At 37.3% G+C, this 20,762-nt stretch overlaps 1 protein-coding gene across 1 annotated transcript in view; it reads left to right on the top strand.

Moving 5' to 3' along the window:
* KCNH8 (potassium voltage-gated channel subfamily H member 8) overlaps positions 1-20,762 on the top strand; it is a 133,368-nt gene that overhangs the window by 78,747 nt on the left and 33,859 nt on the right. Inside the window, exons 7-10 of the mRNA XM_026842982.1 lie at positions 4,325-4,522; positions 8,544-8,743; positions 10,595-10,844; positions 15,281-15,495. Of these exons, the coding sequence (XP_026698783.1) occupies positions 4,325-4,522; positions 8,544-8,743; positions 10,595-10,844; positions 15,281-15,495 (863 nt within the window). The remainder of the gene's footprint in view (positions 1-4,324; positions 4,523-8,543; positions 8,744-10,594; positions 10,845-15,280; positions 15,496-20,762) is intronic.

Raw genomic sequence — 20,762 nt, 5'->3', positions numbered from 1 at the left:
TTTTTGTTACTATTTGTCAGTGTTTAGTGGTTTATTTGTATTTTTTGCCTTTTGTTCTCCAGTATTTGTAGGTTTTGTGTGCTTTTAGATGGTTTAGTATCACGTGTTATTTCATGAGGTAGAGTTGTAGATTTTGAAGAAGTATAAAGACATTGCCATCTTTTGTACTTTCATTTAGAGCTCCAAAGTTTTTTTAGTCAAGCCAGGAAAACATAAGTCAGCCTGAAATATAGACCTTATAGATAAAGCGCAGTTGACAGTGTCCTTTAGTTTACCCCAGAACTACTAATTACATTAATATTACATCTCTTCCCTACTATCAGCACAACATTGATTACTCTCCTCACTAGCATGAAAGAGCTAAGTATGGTCTGGCCCTAAATGAGGTTCAAATACTGTTTAAACACAAAAAGGTGATGATGCAGGAGCAGATAAGCTTTTCTACCTTCACATTTCCCCAGGAAATACCTGAAGTCTCTGAATTTCATATGTAACAACAGCTAAGAGGAGGTGGGCCTTTGTCCCATTCTTTCTGTTCTAACATCTTCACCACTGGTCTATTGGAGAACCATTCCTGCTTTCAGGCATTCAGGGATGCTCTAAGAGATATTCCTCATCCATACTGTTTTGCCTGCCCGATGCAGTACTCCAGAGTAAACCAGAGAGTTTTGGTCTACATATTAACTGGAAAAAAATGGTTTGGCTGTTTTATAGAATAAACACTGTAGGTAATTAATGCAACTAATTTCTAAGTTGTTGAAACACTGTATGGGATTTTGGTGTTGTCTGGCATATAAGGAAAACCTAAGTAGTAGCATAGAATGAATCTGCAAAACATAGGGAGCAATGTGCCTGCTCAGTGCAGTGCAAGCACCAGACTAAGGGAAGACTGAGTTTCTGCTTGTCCAGTAAAACGAGATAATGTGTTTCACATTCAGTTATAAAGTATGACATCTACAGATGCTTAAATGCTTGTTTATGTTTATGCTGGTACTTGAGATCTTCCCAAATAAAGGTAAATGAAACTCAATACAGATTCTTCCAGCATTTTTCAAAGTAGCCTAAAGGAGCTAGATATCCAATTCCTATTGACTTTTCCAATGGGACTTGATTACTTAAGTGCTCTTTTTCCCATTGAAAAGTCTTCCTCTTAATTACAGTAATTGGTACTTAAAAATGTTTTCAAAGTCACAGAGCTATATCTAGATAATGCTAATTCAGAACCAGACAGCATTCATAAGGCTAAATTCTAGGAAGCTTCCTCTGACTACAAGGTATATTTATTTTTCTCTTCTACCCTGAGGGCAGAAATTAATTACCCAAGTCTGCCAGAGAATCTGCTGAGAGCTGTTACCTACAGAAACCAAAAAAGTAAAAGGCATTAGTCAATCATGCTGTCTCAAAACTATTTCCATTGGCTAATGAAAGTATTTACAGCCAACAGTATATTTTCTCTATTCCCAAAGGGAAAATGATGTTGTGTTGTCAACAAAAATCTAAGTATAGTTAATCTGGAAGATCTTGCAGCATTTTAAATACTTTGGCTGAAACCTCATCCTATATAATGTCTTCAAAAGGTCCTGATAAGTATCATCTCTAAAAAACAGAATAGAAATAAGAAGCTGTTACCATGTCCTTATCTACAAATCAGGGGAATATATTTATTAGGTTTTCACTTTCAGATATACATTTTCTCTTCCAAATCTCATGGTCCATCTTTAAAGAAAGTTACCTAATAGTTTTTCTTTATATAGTGGACATTTTTTTATATTTTTTTTTTTTTTAGCACTTGTTAACAATTGTTAATAATTGCTAACTGTTACTGTTGTAGCTCAGTGATAAGCCATTCATCTTGCTGATTAAGATCATTTGTCTGACCCTCAGTTACGCCACGGAACTGGGCACAGAGTGCTGAACTCATCTCAAACACCGGTACCCTGGCAGAAGTTCTTGTTAGCAACTGTGAAATGCTAATATTCTATTTGGTTGTTTGGTAATAGAATTATATTAAGAGATATTATAGGGACTTCTATTGTTTGATACAATGTAGGCATTTATTTTTTGTACCTTACCTTTACTAGCAGTAATGCATCCTCTAGGAACAATGATATTTCAGTAGGGTTGGGGGTTTTGCTTGATAACCTTGAACATAAAGTGTGTTGTAAAGGAGAAAACAGTTTACATATATCTTATCAGTTAAAGAATGGAGTCATATACCTTTTCTGGATAGGATTGAATATGTATTAGTCTAACAGTGAGGCCATATTTGTTTTATATGAAGTTACAATAGGTAAACATTTTGTTGTTGTTGTTTGACAGCTGAAACTGAGGTAGAGAAACTTCCAGTGAGATGCAATATGACCACCAGGAACAATGAACGTGAAATTCATTCAGATAACAAGAGGCAGAAAAATGGGAATAAGAGGCCAAGAATCAGTGGCTTTTAGAATGCGCTCAGGAAAGAGATTTTCTCCTAAGAGGCATTATTTCAGCATTCATGCATAAATTACAAGTATTTAAAATAATTTCTTCATAGGACTAGAATATTTTCAAAAACTGACATTGAACTGTATTATTGAATAAGCATTAGATTTAGGTAGAATTTTTTTAAGCTCTGTCTGCTCTCTGCCAGGAATTTCCTTAGATTTTTGTTCTTTATTCTTGAATGTGTGGGATTAAATTCCCTAACATGAGCATAGGAATGAAATCTGCTGTACAAAGGGACATATTATTGTTGGGGACATATTATTGTTGGGGAAATATAATATAATCTCAGGAAAAAAGTGGTGCACAGAGAGAGAACCGGTATTGTTTTAGTGAGGCTTTTGGTTTTAGTTTTGCTTTTCTTTCATTTTAAATAATTGGGATCCACAAATAAAAAATAGCCTCGTGATTAATACTTTCTATCAAGGCAAAAATCAAGTAGATTTTCATATGCTTTCTTGTCTGTTGACAAGGTAAACCAGCCCACTCAGTACAGCCATCTTATGACAATGCAGAATGCTTTCATTTATGCTTTTGTTTACATTCACTAGGCTGCATAGGGTCAGCAGGGTCATGGCTAGACCTTACCCTGTCATTACCCAGCCCTCCTGGCTTAGCTTTCTCTGCAGGAGAGCATGCAAAAGAGTATGGAGTTGGGGATGGCAGCAGTCATGGCTCAGCAAGTCTGCTCTAGGTGGTAAATTCTTACAGACTTTTGCTCCAACTTGACTGGAAGTTCTTGGGACAGATATTTAAATCTGCCCCCTACTTTTGCAGATATTCTGCACAAGGGGGTTTCCCCCAGTTCATACTCAAATTCATCCAAAAAGAAGAAATGGATGCTGACTGAACTGGAGAGAGAATAAGCTTCATGAGGTGATTCAGTCTGTCAGGTCTCAGCTTACAACAGGGGGACCCCCAACCAATGTTTCTAAAATAAAACTCTGCCTACCAAGAATATTTTGGTTTGGCAGTTGTCCCTGAATATCCAGGAAAGATTCTCAGTCTCCCAAGCAAACTGCTTAACAGGCAAAACTGGGCATGAAAACTGATTTTTATATCTTTTTTTTTTTTTCCCCTATCTTGATTTTTATGAAGCATTGTGTTTATGCAATTCATTCAGGTTGTTTGTTTTCCTTTTCCAAAAGAGGAACTGCATGCTTTTCCCTGTTTGTTGCTTTGGAGGTTTTTTTTGTTGGGTTGTTGCTGATTTTTAAATATCTATGAGGCAGTAACTAATTCTACTTTCTCTAGCACACAGACTCATTTAGCATAATGAAAGGAAAGATTAAATGAACAATTTAGAAAATACTTACTGAAGCATCTTTTGAAAATTAATTCTGGTTTGTAAGTTATGTTTAGTTATTTGAATCTTTTCTACTGTAAAAAGAAACATGTAAAAAGCTCTAAATATGTAATTATTATAACAATTTAGTCTTAGAGTCTCAAAAATCTTCCCAAGCATTAATTAATGGAAAGAATAAAAATTATATTGCATTCTTGCTGCAGTGTTATTAGGTGATGATTTTTTCTTTTCAGTGCCTTAATGGATTTTGTGAATTATCTAATTAGACCTGTAATATGCAATTCAAAACCACTTGATTTACATACAGAAATACAGTTCTTATCAGAAATAAAACAAATACTCCAGAGACACAATACATAGCGTGCTACAGAAATTGATACAGTTTAATGTTCTTTTATTCTTGGAAATGTGTGAAAAATGTGGTATCTTCTAAATATATATATATTTTTTTTAGAATTATTTTGTTTTATAGAACGTGTAGTTTTCATGGTGTCAGTATTCCTTAATAGGTTTTTTTTATGCTTTGTTTTTCAGGTTGGCTTCATGAGCTAGGAAAACGTATTGAGTCTCCTTACTATGAGAATAATACACTAGGAGGCCCATCAATCAGAAGTGCCTATATAGCTGCCCTATATTTCACCCTCAGCAGCCTCACCAGTGTTGGGTTTGGAAATGTTTCAGCTAATACTGATGCTGAAAAGATCTTCTCCATTTGCACAATGCTGATTGGGGGTAGGTACAAATGCTAAAGCATCATGTAAAATGTTTTGGGAGGGTAGGGACAAGTAAAATAAGAGCTGAAATTTTGCTAAGTTTCTTTAAAAGAATAAACACAACATAAAGTTTAATTTTAAATGGCAAAAGAAAGAAATAACTTTATAGGTTTTACACTCTCTTAAGAAGACTATTTCTAACCTTTTGATCACTATGGCGACAAAAGACAGTTGTCCCCCAGTAAAATCCAAACTCACATTTTTGTCAGTGAGCATGACCCAGCTATGTGCCAGGGGATTTTGGTTTCATGCCAAAATTTTTTTTACTGCATCACTGCTTCAGATTAGAATCAAAATGCAATGTTTTGGTCATATTTGGAGCTCTTAGTAGTATTTTTATTTACATTAATTATCTAGTAATACTGTTGGGGAAAGCAATGTGCTCATTTATGGTCACCACCTTTCTGGTGAGGCACCCAGGCACAACCAGTGAGCTGGTGGCATCTGCAGAGCTTGGTAAATCAAGGCCACTAGGGAAGGTACCTGCAGCTCTCTCTTTACCTTCATCTTCCGCCCCCAAACAAATCAGTTGTGCTATGTCATACTGTGTACATCATACAACTCAAAGATTTCACAGTAGGTGTGAAGGGTAAAAGTAAATCACTGCTAGATCACTGCCTCATGGTTTTTTTTCTGCTTGTCCAATGGTTCTGGAAGCACTAGTAAGTATTTTTCCAGGGCTAGTCAGTAAGGCACTGGTTGTCAGCTTTGCAGAATAAATTTTCCTGGGAAAAAATAAATTGGCAACTTGACACTTGAAAGCCAGGAACACAATGAATGTACCGTAAACATATTTGCAGCATCAAGTGGTATAAAATGTGCCCAATGAATTATTGTCATTTTTCCCAGTCCTGAAAATGAGTGGCAATAATTGAATCATCCATGAATGATATCGTTTTGATTTTGACAATGTCACAAAAACACAAGCAGCTCATTAATTGCTTTGGCTGGTAGCATAAAATTATAGTTTTAAATTACAATGTGACCTATGTGCTTTGGGCTTTCACTGCATAAAATCTGTTGGAATGAAGGAGGGAGTTTTAATTTCTATTAAGAAATCATGAGATATCCTGTGTAAGGCAATGATGAATATTTAATTCACTTTGATATGGCAGAGCTTTCACAAACTTAATAGTCCAGTTATAGCAGTTTCTTTTTTGTTTCTTATATTATTGAGCTATAGAACAAGTATGCTTGTGCCCTGAATAAATTGTGAAGAATTAGTCAACTGAATATAGTAAGAGGAAACTGAAAAAGGAAAGATCACTCATAGGCAAGCAGGTAGAAGAATGACTTCTACCAGATGATATCTGGGAGGGTCCGGTGAACAGTAGATATGCAGGTAAGAAAGCAGAGCAGGATGGTTTGCAGGTATTTTCTTGAGAAATTTAGGGCATAATATATTTTTATTTCTTAAAACATATTTTGATGTATAGTTTTGACTGATACTTAATTTTTAAAATCCCTAGTAGAAAGTGATGTCTTGAGAAAAATAGATGCTTTTTACAGTTTTTAGAATAAGCCATTAGTCTATGAAATTTCAGGTGTAATGGATAGTGTGATTTAGTTTACCTGTTTAATGTCACTGTCACTGCAAGTTGAAGGAATGAAGTGTATTTATTCCAACCTTAAAGAAATTTGAAGTCAGGGGAAAAAAAAAAAAAAAGGTGTTAATTTAACAGATAACTTATAATATCCTTGTTTGATTTTTACTTGCCTCTGGTTTGGCATGGATTTTAAATTACAATTTAGGACAAGTAATATTGTAAAGATAAAACATCGTATTCTATTCAGCATTTCTTCTTAAAGTTGGAAAGAAAAGTTGCTTGTTAAAATTTAACCAGAATTCCTAGCATATCCAGTGTCTGTAAACTATTGATCAGATCTGTCCTCCTGCAGATGACCATACCATGTGCTGTCTTGTATTCTCCATATTCTTTGAGCAAAGAATGTGCAGTTTTGTATTTATGAGACTGGAGACCCATTCTGGTAGCTCAAGTCCTTTCTGGTATCAGAGGTGTTCCTTTGTTTGCCCCAAGCAACAAAAATATAATTTAAAATATCCATTAAAATCAAGGCCACTTTATGAAATATGGTTCCTAGAAGTTTTTAACTTGTCCTACCTGGTTTTATAGGATTGGATTAATGGATTTCTTACAGAAAGTAGGGTGGGTCTGTGTTTATTTGATAAAGAAATCTAATGCCTATCACAGCCAGGAACAACTTGTCATCATGAGTAGGAGTTGTCTTCCAATGTACATATGCAAAGACAGATTCTCACATAATAAAAAAATTCTAGATTATATTTGTGCCTACAGTCATGTCATGGAGACCTCTACACTGTCCAGCTCCTAACCTTGGAGCCGGTTGGGAGACTTATCACGTGATTTTTACATATGTATCCATACTCCAGCTAATGCTTTATACCCCCTCCCTCCCACTTTTTAAATTATCACATCCTCAAAGAGGCTACAGTATCTTTTTAGTCTGTTTAGCTATGTCTGGCTGAATTATTTCAGCCCTCGCTGCCATATTTCCTATTATAATATCCCATAGCTAACATTATACCAGTCCCTCACATTTTGTTGTACAAGCTTCTGGCATTAATGACTTAGCAATTCACTGCACCATCAGGAACAACACCTGATTGATTCAGCTGATTATTCTTAGAAATACGTTTCCAAATATGTTTACTTTTTTTTCTAATATTCATATCTGAGCCTTTTCCTTCTGCCTTGATTTTCATTTATCTTCCTTTACTAATGGACTTGCAGTGACTTAATCATATCATTGGATCACCTCTATAAGAATGCATACTGTACTGTGAAAATACATCACACTGCAGTGCTCTATTTTTTATTTTCATTCCCTTCACAGTAAAGACATAGATATTATGACTAGCTCCTTTGTGTTTTACTCAGCCTGTAAAAATTTTCGACACTCCAAACTAAAGAATTTCCTGCCTGTTTTTATCATGTAAAAGCGTTATTAACCATCAAAATGCATGCTTTCCTCCCGCTGTTCCCCCTTGTCTATCTTCACTCACATTGGACTTCTGTAAATTGCTGTACACAGTCAACATCTTGTTTCTCTTGTTTATAAACCAATTTCTTTGCCACTCTGAGGAGTCTGTCTGCTTTTTTTCAAGAACTATAAGATAGATGTCCCTCAAGAGTAGTAATCAAGTTCTTTAATAGTTTTTTCAATAAACAATTTGTAAATGTGTGTATTATATACCTCAGATCAATACCACATGACAGAAAATCTAGCAGTGATTTTTCCCACTGATAATCAGCAAGCACATTTTTGCACATTTCTGCACAGACAAACCCAAACTACCTGTATCTGGAAGCATTTCTTCTATTTTGCTTCTGGTCTTTTTATTCCCAAGCCAGTCTCTAATTGCAGACAAGCTCCAAGATGTCAGAACTTTCTGATAAACAATTTCACACCACGTTCGACCTTCTGAAGCAACATAAGAAGTTAGCTTGTCAGTTTGAATGTATCTTTTTTTTTGAACCTGAATTTCTGCTTTACAGTGGGTTTTTTCTGTCTCTTTTTTTTTTTTCTTTTTTTTAACATCTGATTCCCCAGAATATGATACTCTCTAAATGTTGTTTGCAATCTCATTCCACTACTTCAGTAACTTTTTATTTACATTATTTCTCTGAAATCTATTACATTCTATGTAGTTGCTAACTGATCATTTCAGTCTAGTTCTCATACTGGTTAATAGTTTCTCATTATTTCCTGAACATGCCTGCCTACATGTGTTCATGACTGTGACAGCTAGTGACACAAAAAATAGAAATGAATAATCATATGAACATTATATTACTCATGGAGCCTTATATTCAAAAGATTTCTTTTATCTCTCAATCAGGAAACTGGTTTTCTGTGAAGATCCTGTTTATTTTCTGTGTTATGTTTTAATGATCAACAAGTCACTCCACACTGCACATAATTTCTGTCCTCCCTAGCTCTGATGCATGCCTTGGTGTTTGGCAATGTGACTGCCATAATTCAGAGGATGTACTCCAGATGGTCCCTTTATCACACAAGAACCAAGGATCTGAAGGACTTCATACGTGTCCATCACCTGCCACAGCAGCTAAAGCAAAGGATGCTTGAATATTTCCAAACCACGTGGTCTGTCAATAATGGAATTGATTCCAATGAGGTAACAAAACAAGAGAGGTTGTGTGTTTGATGGTTTTGACTATGGACTTAGAGTCAGGGAGGGGGGTAGTTTTCCATTTCTGATGCTGCATTTTGTGTGAAGTTACATATAAAAAAGAGCATGCTTAAAAATAAAGCTGCATTATCCCAGAAGAGAGCATAATATTGAAAAATCTGGATTGGAACATCATATCACATATTAAAAATTCAAAGTCCTCCATAATTCTGAAATGCTGAAGAAGCATGTATCAGAAACCTTTTGGATGGTGCCAGCAGAAACACCCTAGTGAGCAGTTTTGCTTTTCACCAAACAAAAAATTCTACCGTGTTTTTTCAGTCTTTTCTTAAAGGACACACTTCTTTACTGCCCTTTCCCACCTTCTTCATTTTCTTTAATCCTTTGCAATACTTTAAACAAATGGTTTAGCCTGAATTTTTATGTTATTCTTTTTTTTTTTTTTTTTTTTTTTTTTTTTTTAATATTGCAGAATGTAACATGAGTGAATTCAAAAGACAGACTTCTGGTTGTGACTCTGCTTGCTTGTTTTAAATGACTTATCCAGGTTATATATTACTGTACTCCATAAGAAAAAATGGTTTCTCTCAACTGGAGTGTTATTTGAAAGAACCATTCCCCTCAGAGTTCTTGTTATATATGCCATTATAAAACTCAGTGGCCTCTAAAGATGATGTGGAAATAAGCAGAAAGATTTGGCCTGAGAACATTCTTTTCCTGATAAATTATTTTTGTGGTGTGCATAGCACAAAGAATGAAATTTTCACCAGCATCCTAGCAACACAAGGTGTCTAGTAAGATTTACAAAGGTACAATAGCCACTTAGATGTCAAAGCTTTCCCAGGTTTGGTTAAGGATCACTTCAGCTTCTGTACCTTTAGTTGTACTGAAACTGAGTGACTGTCGTACTACAACAGCAGCCTCTGGAGAGACCATCAGTATTTCATGATTTGCCTTCCATCCACAAACTGCCTTGTCTAAGCCCACTTGGTCAAGTGTTGGCTGATTGTATTGCTCAGATGCCAGATCCCCTCAAACTACAAAGAAAACTATGATTGTGGACTTACAGCTTGCATGGTTCAGAGCACCATTAAACTTTTTTTTTTTTTTTAAAAAAAAAAAAAAAAAAAAAAAAATCTCCACCTGAAATTTTTGTGGTGCCTTGACAAAAGGGAAGATGGTTTGATCAGTTACATCTCATGTTCAGAAGATTGTCATTAAGCAGAAAGATGCTTCTCTCAATTTTGCCATCCTTCAGCAGATCTGTAAAACTTACACAGATGTCATTATGTGTTGGCTAGGCTACATTTCCCTGAAATTAAGATAAAGGAAAAATAGGAAGACCTTATGGTCTTTTAATTTCTATAGGTACTCCCACTAAACATGCACTTTGTCTCCATTCCTTTCCCACATCTTCTTCACTGTCCAATTGCGCCATTAAACAAAGAACAAAAAAAAAAAAAAAAAAAAACCAAAAAGAGGTTTTTCTCAGTTATTCTTCTTTTAGTGGTTTTACTACAGAAGAAGTAGTAATATACACAAACAGCTTACTGTGTTCTAACAGCTGAGAAGAACTTGTGCATTAGGGGGAATTCCTACAAACAGTGGTGTTGACCTTGTTTCTGTATAAAAACATATTTTTATTCGTGTTTTTCCTGGAATTTATCAGTGTTTATCAGCATAAAGAGTTATTAAGACATAGCACATGTCTTATCAAAGGAAAATCTTTGCATAAGTACGACATGTGCAGCACTACTAAATCGGATCACTTCTGCAAAAGAGGAAACAATTTTACACTTTTTCTCTTTTTCACCCCTTTGTCTCTTTTCTGGACAGCTTTTAAAAGACTTCCCAGACGAGCTACGTTCAGACATCACCATGCACTTGAACAAAGAGATTTTGCAGCTCTCCCTTTTTGAGTGTGCCAGCCGTGGTTGCCTCAGGTCTCTGTCTCTGCATATCAAAACCTCCTTCTGTGCTCCTGGGGAATACCTCCTCCGGCAGGGAGATGCCCTGCAAGCGATCTACTTTGTGTGCTCAGGTTCCATGGAAGTTCTGAAGGACAGCACGGTGCTGGCAATTCTTGGTATGCTTCTAATCAATGAAAAAGAATGGTTTGCCAATGTAGATGACCTTCACTATTAACTGATGGCTTAGTGTGTCCTAGTAGTCTGATGAGAAATAATTTGTTCTGATTTTAATCTGTTATTCATAATCTATGGACATCCCTGAGCTTTTTTTTTTTTTTTTTTTTTTTTTTTTTTTTTTTTTTTTTTTTTTTTTTTTTTTTTTTTTTTTAGTTAAAACTTTCTTTTCTTTTGCCCGAAGGAGCTTTCAATTGCTAAAGTGTTACCTGTGCAATATTTCACTTATATCCTTATTTTACTTATATCCTTATTTTCTTATATTTATTCTCTCTCCTTTGCATGTAAGGAGGTACCTGCTATTTTTTGATACAAATTGCTACTTCCAACTATATTTGATGACAGTATTGACACCTCAGAGGACATTGGTTATTAGTTCCTAAATCTTTAATGAAAATTAGTGGCTAGGCAGTGCTCCCACTAATGCTCTCAAACGAAAGAAAGCAATGTGAGTCTACTCTCATTCTTTGAGGCGTGCATATGAAGACTCCTTGCAGGACATCTATGTGATGAAAACCAAGAATTATTGGCACTGCTCCCCACAGAGATACTTCTTGATGCTGATTGATGCTGCCAGCAGTCATCTGAGTATATTAGAACGGAGTAAGGCTGGAAGTTCTGTTCTAATAAATTTGGATGATTTGTTTGCTAGATGACTGCTTTGACTTATCTAGGGTTAAGCATCTCTGTTTGTAAATTTCAGTGATTGGCCTCAATCTAATGCCTAAGAAAGAAATTCCCTTTATCTTCAGCTAAAGTATGATTAGACTTGTCTGAGTTAATGCTGATAAAGTATTTTGGTAAAGTAAAACATACTATTTTGCTCTAAATTTAAAGAATTATTTTATTATTATTTTAATTCCTTTTTAGTTTTAAATGCATTGTACTTTCTAATAACTTTTAATGTTCCTATAAAGCAGAGTTAAAAAGAACATTTCCTTTTTTGCTTTCCTTCCTGTTTTGTGGGATTGCTCTAGACTGTTGATAATGCAAGCTTCTGGTCTTCTGTAATTGAATTTCCTTTATTTCACTAGCATGCATATGATTGGTCTTTTTTTAGAATATAAATGTGATACATGTCCTATTTATTTCATAACTCTTTAATTTTATTAGTTTGACAGCCCACATCACACTGCCACTCATTTGTAATTAGGAAGTTTTTGAATGCCTTGATTTTATTGTATCAGATAGCAAAGCTATAAAATATGGCTTAGAAAAATCCTAAGCTTAAATATAGCAAAAGGTCAAGAGCTGCCCCCATTGGAATTATGATTTCATTAATTATTCCATTTTCAGGTACTTCTGAAAATGTTAATGAAAGCATCATTGTGTAATGGTGACAGTGAAAACAAGAAGAAAGAGATTCATGGATTTCTGAGAAAAGTTAATGAAATTGTAATGCAAAAATATAATAGAATGAAATAATGTTTCATTATGGTGAATGGGAGCTTCACCATTTAAACCTAATTAACACCAGAAGAAGGTGAATGCATCAAACCTGTAGGTCCCTATGAGAAACTGTGTTACTGATGTGATGTAAATCCAAGAGAGCAGGTTTTTTTCCCTCACAATGCTGAGTTACTTACAGTTCCCAGACCACTATTTTATAATTCTGTCATGATTATTATTCTAGTGGATTAGTTTTTGTTTACTGAACCATTCTCACTAACAAGCAATACAGCAAAAACGCAATGAAATGCTCTGATTAAATACAGCTGTTTGATTCTCCTTGAGACTATTACTTGATATCTAATAATAATGGTTAGAATATCTTTTATATGAAAATATGTTTTAATATAACAGTTATGTACCATTTGAGCATACATCTTAGATTTATTTTAAAATATTAGCCATAAGTGATTTAAAAGATATCCATAAAGAGAATAAATTTATAACTCTGACCACATGTCCCAGATATATTAACAAATAGATGTGTCTGCATAAACATTTATAAATAACTTTATTCTCCAATGAAAAAGAAAGAGCTACTAAGGATAACTTACATTATTCTGTTTATGTAACAAATGTTGATATTCAAGGTCCAATTGTGCTGCTGTTGTAATTCTACATGAAACTTCAGTTTACTACCTTCAGCCTTTGCTACATGATTTTCATTTGAAAATAAACATACATTAGCATTACCAAATCAATTGTAGCGTTTTTGAGGATGACAACATATCATCAAACACTGTAACTCCAATCAAATACAACTCTAACATTTTTTCCAAATTATTTATGCATTATTTATACTAATATTTTAGGTTCATGTGCCTAAAAAGTTTCTAATTAAGATGTTTAAAGATCAGTTTTGGGATATTTGAAATAATTTTTCTTTTGTCCATATTTACACAGCCAGCAACAGATTAACATTACCAGCTCTCTACTCAGTATAATCAGAGAAATCTAGAGAGTGTTTGATACTTACAGTAAAAACTAAAAGTAAATGAATGCTTAGCTTCACACTGTATTTGATTGTGTAAAAATTGCATCATTTCATGAGCAGTGACAAATGTTACTTCCATCTATCAGATTTACCTTTCCTTAAACTAATATGAGCTCTCATTTATACCAATTGCCATTTTTAAGAAACCCCAAAGCAGCATAAGTTTATGTCTATTCCTAGCTTAAAATAAAAACCCTCCCTATTCTGGGTTTATGATAAGGTCTTTTGAGAAAGTTGTTCAAGAACCTTGTAAATAGAACAAATTACAAGTAGTATTTTCAAGTATAAAATTGTCTTATTATGCAGCTTCAGGGATGGTTGGCTGCTTAGTTTAACTTACCCTTCAAGATCACCATTTCCTGTGTAATATCCAGTTGGAATCACATGCTAGGCCGATTTTCAGATCTTACACTCCTTACTTACTAATCACAGAATAATGTACGTTTGGAAGGGACTTCTGGAAGCCACCCAACCTTAACCTGCTTAAAGCTAATTTAGCTCAGATTCCTCAGGGCCATGTCCAGGCAAATTTTAAACATCTCCAAGGATGGTGATTGCGCAGCCTCTCTGGGCAGCCTGTTTGACCAGCCTCCTGGTGACTTTCATTTCCTGATCTCTAATCACAATTTATTTTGTTACAACTTGTGCCCAGTACATTCTGTCGCACTCCGAAGACAACTTTTCTCTACACTTTTTCCCTAGGCTATTGAAGGCAGCAATAATATCCTTCCTTTGCTTTCTCTTCTTAAGGTGTAACAATACCCATTTTTTTCAGCCTTTCCTTGTACATTATGTTCTCCAGTCCCTGCTCATCTTAGTGGCCTCTTCTGGACTCAGTCTACTATGTCAATATTCTGTTTTGTACTGGGAAGCCCAAAACTAGACACAGTACCCCAGCTGTGATACGAGAAGCAACATATAGGCGGAAAGAGTCACTATCTGGGACTTCCTGATGCTCTTGCTAATGCTGCACACGAGGTTCTTGGACATTTTTGCTGCAAAGGCAAATTGTTGGCTCATGTTCAGCTTATTGTTCACAAGGACCCCAAGGTCCTTTCCCAGAGACCTGCCTTCCAGCTGGTCCAGTCCTCAGCCCATACAGTTGCAGGGAGGATTTCCATCTCAGGTGCAGGACTTGGCATTTGTTTTTGTTGAGGTTTCTGTCACTCCTTTTCTTATTCACTGAAGTCCCTCTGAATAGCAGCTTTGCCTTTAAGCATATCAACCACTCTCCCTAATTTAATGTTGTCCATATACTTGCCAAAATGCACTCCATCACACTGTCTGGGTCTTTAACAAAGACCATCAGCCTTAACTTTTGGGGAAGACCTCTCCTTCAATGACTGCTTTATACTTCAGATCAGATGTTTGTGAAAGCATCTCATTATAAAATTGTTGTGCTTTTAAATATATGGCCAGTTGTGGTTTTTAATACATTCAGTATTCCAAGGCATTCTTGCCCATAAATGAAAATATAATATCGTAAGAATTCATTCTTTCCTCTTGGAAGAAGTGCCATTGAGCTACACATGTATTAATAGCCTATACAACTAAGATACATTATGAAGTGTAGCTATAATGTTCACTTTTTGAAAACCAAAGTCTCACCTGCTATTAATTACCAGTGTAAATCTTAATTTTATATGTATTTACTTGATTGCTCCCTTAAATCAGTTAGTTAATTATCTGTCTGAAAATTAGTCTTTGTACCTTCAATTAATTACATATAAGATTGCACCTGCAAAGAAAAAAAAAAAAACAAAACACCAAACCACAACAGTTTTTAGTCAAAGATCCATTAGAATGTTATTAATTAAACAATACAGTGGTAACAATGGGATTTAAGATTTAGTAATTATGTTGAAACAGATTTATGATTCGAAAAAGGAGTAAAAAGTTCATACTTTGAAGATGTATTTTCATGTTTTCTTTTAGGTAAAGGAGATTTAATTGGAGCAAACCTATCCATTAGGGATCAAGTTATTAAAACAAATGCAGATGTTAAAGCTCTAACATACTGTGACCTCCAATGCATTATCCTCAAAGGCCTCTTTGAAGTGCTTGACCTTTACCCCGAGTACGCTCACAAGTTTGTTGAAGATATACAGCATGATCTCACATACAATCTAAGAGAAGGCCATGAAAGTGATGTAAGTATCTTTAAAGGTCTCTGCAGTTCTTGTTAACTTTAAGATGTTTCTCATACTTTAGGCAGTTCTCATATTTTTGCTACAGTAAACAAATACACAGATTATGTTAAAAGGACCATTCATTCCATCTGTTTGATAATTCAGCCATTTATAATGAATAATTCAACAATTCAACAATTCATAAACATGAATTGTTTATCAACTGATCAGATCATAAACAGTGAGCATGTTCTCTGCTTCTCATTTTTCCATAGAAAACATCACCTATGAGAGAACATTCTTCTTTAATGTTTTGTTATTTTTATACTTTTTCTAGAAGCTTGTGTGCCAGCCTAATGAATACTAATTTCATAGATCACTGATTATTGCTTCCTAGTTAAGAATGTCATCACACACATTCAAAATGAGAAACAATTGTTTTTCATCACATTAACTAAAATGTGTTTTTCCACTTAAATGAGCAGTTTAATGTGAACAAGAAATTCCAGATAAAGCATTGTTAAAAGACTTCAGTATAGACTTACCAAAGTGCTTTCACTGATATTATGTAGTAATATGTATATTCAGATTTTAATAATGAAAAGCTTTTATGACAGCTTTCTTTTTCTGACTCAGCCATATGAGTGTATGAAGATAGTGACAGCCAAACTTTTAGGTTGGTATTTAACAGTTCAGGTATTTATCCTAGTATTGTGCTTCTCCTTATACACAGGGAGAAGTAACATTGAAAACACACTATCAAGACAGGAGACAAATGTAATGCCAAGGAAGCATAAAGGGCAACAAAGGTTATCTGTTTGGGCAGACACCACAAAGATCTGCAGAGTTTAAAAACTCCATGCCTTGTGTGGCTGCTGTCCTCTGTGTAGTGTAGGCAAGCACTCACTAGAGTGGCCTGTTGCTTGGCTGGTTTGTGAAAAGAACCATCAATGGATGCCCTGTGTGCACCCCACTCCAGCACTATGTCTTCCCTGCTCATGCCCACTCACACGTGTCCTTTTTCAGCTCAGACACCCAGTGAACACAAGATATAGGCTGATTTTTCTATAAAAAGCTCACTAGGTGTACTTTGGCACCAGTGTTTCCACACAAATGCTCTATAAACAAATGCAGTAGAAAGGTGTAAATATATAAATGCAAAATAAAGGAAAACAATCAGGGCATCTCATTTGTTTGCCTCTTGCAATGTCCCCAGACTTCCTGCTGCTGAAGACAGAAGCTGAGAGTACACATCTGTTCTGAGAACCTGAAGATTAGTTTTATAACCAACACATTTTCCTTGGGGAGGAATGCTTAATCTGAAAAGGAGTAAAACTCCCTGTAAAGATAGGGTCTGAACCTGATTGCATGCTCCTCTCCATTTTTGTTGTGGACCCTGGTGAACCTCCGCAATGTATTGTTTCATGCTTTTCTGTATGACGAATCTGAGAATCACCATCTCAGCTGCAAACACATTCAGCTTTTATAAAATCAGGGACAATTCTTCCCAATTAAAGTCAGCTGGGTGACATACAGACTCTCTGCTGGGAGCAAATCTCGTGGTCACTTGTGGGGGACTTTAACCTCCCCAGTATCTGCTGGGAACACAATACAGTGGAGAAGGAAGAATCCAGGAGTTTCTTGGAATGTGTGGAGGATAACTTCCTCACACAGCTGGTGAGTGAGCCGACCAGGGAAGGTGCCCTCCTGGACCTGCTTCTTGCGAACAGGGAAGAGCTTGTGGGGAAGGTATGGTTGGAGGCCGTCTAGGGTGCAGTGATCATGAGATGATTGAGTTTTTGATCCCTGGAGAAACAAAGAGAGGAGTTAGTAAAACTGCCACCTTAGACTTCTGGAGGGCAAACTTTGACCTGTTCAAAAGACTGATTAGCAAAATCCCTTGGGAGGCTGCCTTGAAGGATATGGGAGTCCAGGAAGGCTGGATCTACTTCAAGAGAGAAGTCTTAAAGGCACAGGAGCAGGCTGCTCCCATGTGCCGAAAAACAAGCAGGGGGGGAAGGAGACCAGCCTGGCTAAACAGGGACCTTTGGCTGGATCTCAAGAACAAGAGGAGAATCTGCGACCTTTGGAAGAGAGGCCAGGTCTCTCATGAAGACTATAAAGTCGTGAAATTATGCAGGGAGAACATTAGGAGAGCCAAAGCACAGCTAGAGCTCAACTTGGCTACAGCTGTTAAGGATAACAAAAAATGTTTCTATAAATTCGTTAACATCAAAAGGAGGATTAGAGAAAATCTTCCTCCCCTACTGGATGCAGAGGGAAACATGGTAACTAAGGATGAGGAAAAGGCTGAGGTGCTCAATGCCTACTTTGCCTCAGTCTTTAGCAGTGGAACTGGCTGTTCCCTGGACACCCAGCCTCATGAGTTGGGAGATGGGGAGGGGAAGCAGAATGAGGTCAGCACAGTTGAAGAGGAGGTGGTCAGAGACCTGCTGCACCACGTGGATGCACACAAGTCAGTGGGACCATATGGGTGATACCCAAGGGTGCTGAGGGAGTTGGCAGATGTGCTCAGCAAGACACTGTCCATGATTTACCTGAAATCATGGCTAACTGGGGAGGTCCCATTGGACTCGAGGGTGGCAAATGTGACACCCATCTACAAGAGAGGCAGAAAGGAGGATCCAGGAAACTATAGACCTGTCAGTCTGACCTTGGTGTCAGGGAAGGTCATGGAGCAGGTCATCTCAGGTGCCATTAAAAGTCATATAATGGGCAACCAGGGGATCAGGCCCAGTCAGCATGGGTTCATGAAAGGCAGGTCCTGCCTGACAAACCTGATCTCCTTCTATGACAAGGTAACCCACTTAATGGATGAGGGGAAGGGTGTGGATGTTGTTTACCTTGACTTCAGTAAGGCCTTTGACACCATTTCCCAGAGCATTCTCTTGGCAAAAATCACTGCTCATGGCTTGGATGAGCACAGGCTTTGCTGGGAAAAAAACTGTCTGGATGGCTGGGCCCAAAGGGTTGTGGTGAACGGACTTAAATCCAGTTGGTGGCCGGTCACGAGTGGTGTCCCCCAGGGCTCGGTTTTGCGGCCACTCCTGTTTAACATCTTTATTGATGATCTAGACGAGGGGATCGAGTGCACCCTCAGTCAGTTTGCAGGTGACACCCAGTTGGGTGGGAGTGTTGATCTGCTCGAGGGCAGGGAGGCTCTGCAGAGAGACCTGGACAGGCTGGAGCCATGGGCTGAGGCCAACTGGAGGAGTTTCCATAAGGCCAAATGCTGGGGGCTGCCCTTGGGCCACAACAACCCCCAGCAGTGCTACAGGCTTGGGGAGGAGTGGCTGGAGAGCTGCCAGTCAGAGAGGGACCTGGGGGTGTTGATTGACAGCCGGCTGAACAGGAGCCAGCAGTGTGCCCAGGTGGCCAAGAAGGCCAATGGCATCCTGGCTTGTGTCAGCAATAGCGTGGCCAGCAGGGACAGGGAAGGGATCTGACCCCTGTACTCGGCACTGGTGAGGCTGCACCTCGATTCCTGTGTTCAGGTTTGGGCCCCTCACTACAGAAAGGACATTGAATGACTCGAGCGTGTCCAGAGAAGGGCAACGGAGCTGGTGCAGGGTCTGGAGCACAGGTCGTACGGGGAGCGGCTGAGGGAACTGGGGGTGTTTAGTCTGGAGAAGAGGAGGCTGAGGGGAGACCTCATCGCCCTCTACAGCTCCCTGAAAGGAGGGTGCGGAGAGCTGGGGATGAGTCTCTTTAACCAAGTAACAAGCGATAGGACAAGAGGGAATGGCCTCAAATTGCACCAGAGAATGTTTAGACTGGCTATTAGGAAGCATTTCTTTCCAGAAGGAGTTGTTAGGGGTTGGAATGGGCTGCCCAGGGAGGTGGTGGAGTCCCCATCCCTGGAGGTGTTTGAGTAGGGTCAACATAGCGCTGAGGGATCTGGTGTAGCTGGGAACTGTCACTGTGAGGTTAATGGTTGGACTGGATTATCTTCAAGGTCTTTTCCAACCGAGACAATTCTAGAAATCTACACCATCCTCAAATGAGAGTGTGCAGACAGGAAAAGAACATCGTCACACACACTGTGGAGGATGGGTTTTAAAGCAGTGCAGGACATATCCAAGCATCTTTTCTGGTTTAAAGAGGAAAATATTTACAGCATTTGTGAATAAACACTGTACTGTCATGGTATAATCCATTATCTTAAAATTAAAAGGGAAAAAAAAATAATCCTGACACTGAGTAGCATCCAATGTCACGGGCAAATATCATGAACCCAAGACAGATTATCATAGTGTCACTTTCTCTACATCCTTCGGTTAACTATGCCCTCCACTAGTATTTCTCTTGCAGCAGAACCCACCTCAGTCATGTGCCTCTCATTTCTTATTCAATGATTTTATTTATTGATAAGGATAAAGAGCAGCAATAAGGTGGCCAAAAAGAGGGCTCAGCAAATGAGAGAAGATATGTATGTCAGTAGGAAGTGTGCCTGGTCAACCACTCTCTCTGCTTCACCTAGAAAATACCATGTCTTCATGAATATAATTTTCAAGCAGAAAAAATTTCAGAGTTATCTAGTGGTTTACTCTCATAGAATAGTAAGAATATTTTGAGAAGTACAGTTTTTAGGTAGGAAAATATGAACATTAAATAATTTTTTTAATACAGCATTATTTCTTGGGAATGGTGCTGTGGGATGGTTTGGCAGCTGTGAAACTGTATCTTGATCTCTCTCTTCCTAAAACAGGGAGATTTAATTTTTCTAAGTGTTTATGACTTCTGCAGCTTTATGGAAATTTTGGGTTTGGAGAATTTTCCATAGTTAAACAGGAGATTGATTCATTTGAATAAGCCATTTTATCACTCTCTTCTTCCTTGGATGTTTTAAATGACTGCAAATTTGAAATTGAATTTAATGCTTCTGAAAATGGATCAGCAGCAGTATTTAGGGTCAGGTGAACTGCAGGGTGAAATAGCATTCATTTCCCCACTATGACTTGTCAAGTGCCTTTCATTTTAGGGTCAGGTAATCTACAGATTGAAATAGCACGTATTTCTCCACTTGCCAGGTGCCTTTCAGTCCTAATCTAAAACATTATTGAATCTTCAGTCTACCAAAACTGGTTTAGGTTGTAGATTTCCTAACACTTTAAACCAGCATTAAGAAAGTGAAGCTGCAGAAAGATGCAGTCCTGGTGATCCCTTATCCCCTTCCTTGTGCTGTTTGAACTGTTCATTGCACACAAAACTGAATGAGACATTTGAACCAGATTAAAATTAAGTGGATCAAAAAGGGACAAAAATCA

Source organism: Athene cunicularia, assembly GCF_003259725.1.
Source record: "Athene cunicularia isolate RWA chromosome 2 unlocalized genomic scaffold, athCun1 chr2_part1, whole genome shotgun sequence".
In the NCBI taxonomy this organism is placed as follows: domain Eukaryota; kingdom Metazoa; phylum Chordata; class Aves; order Strigiformes; family Strigidae; genus Athene; species Athene cunicularia.
Note: the sequence above shows the minus strand (reverse complement) of the source record. Positions and strands in the feature narration are given on the sequence as shown.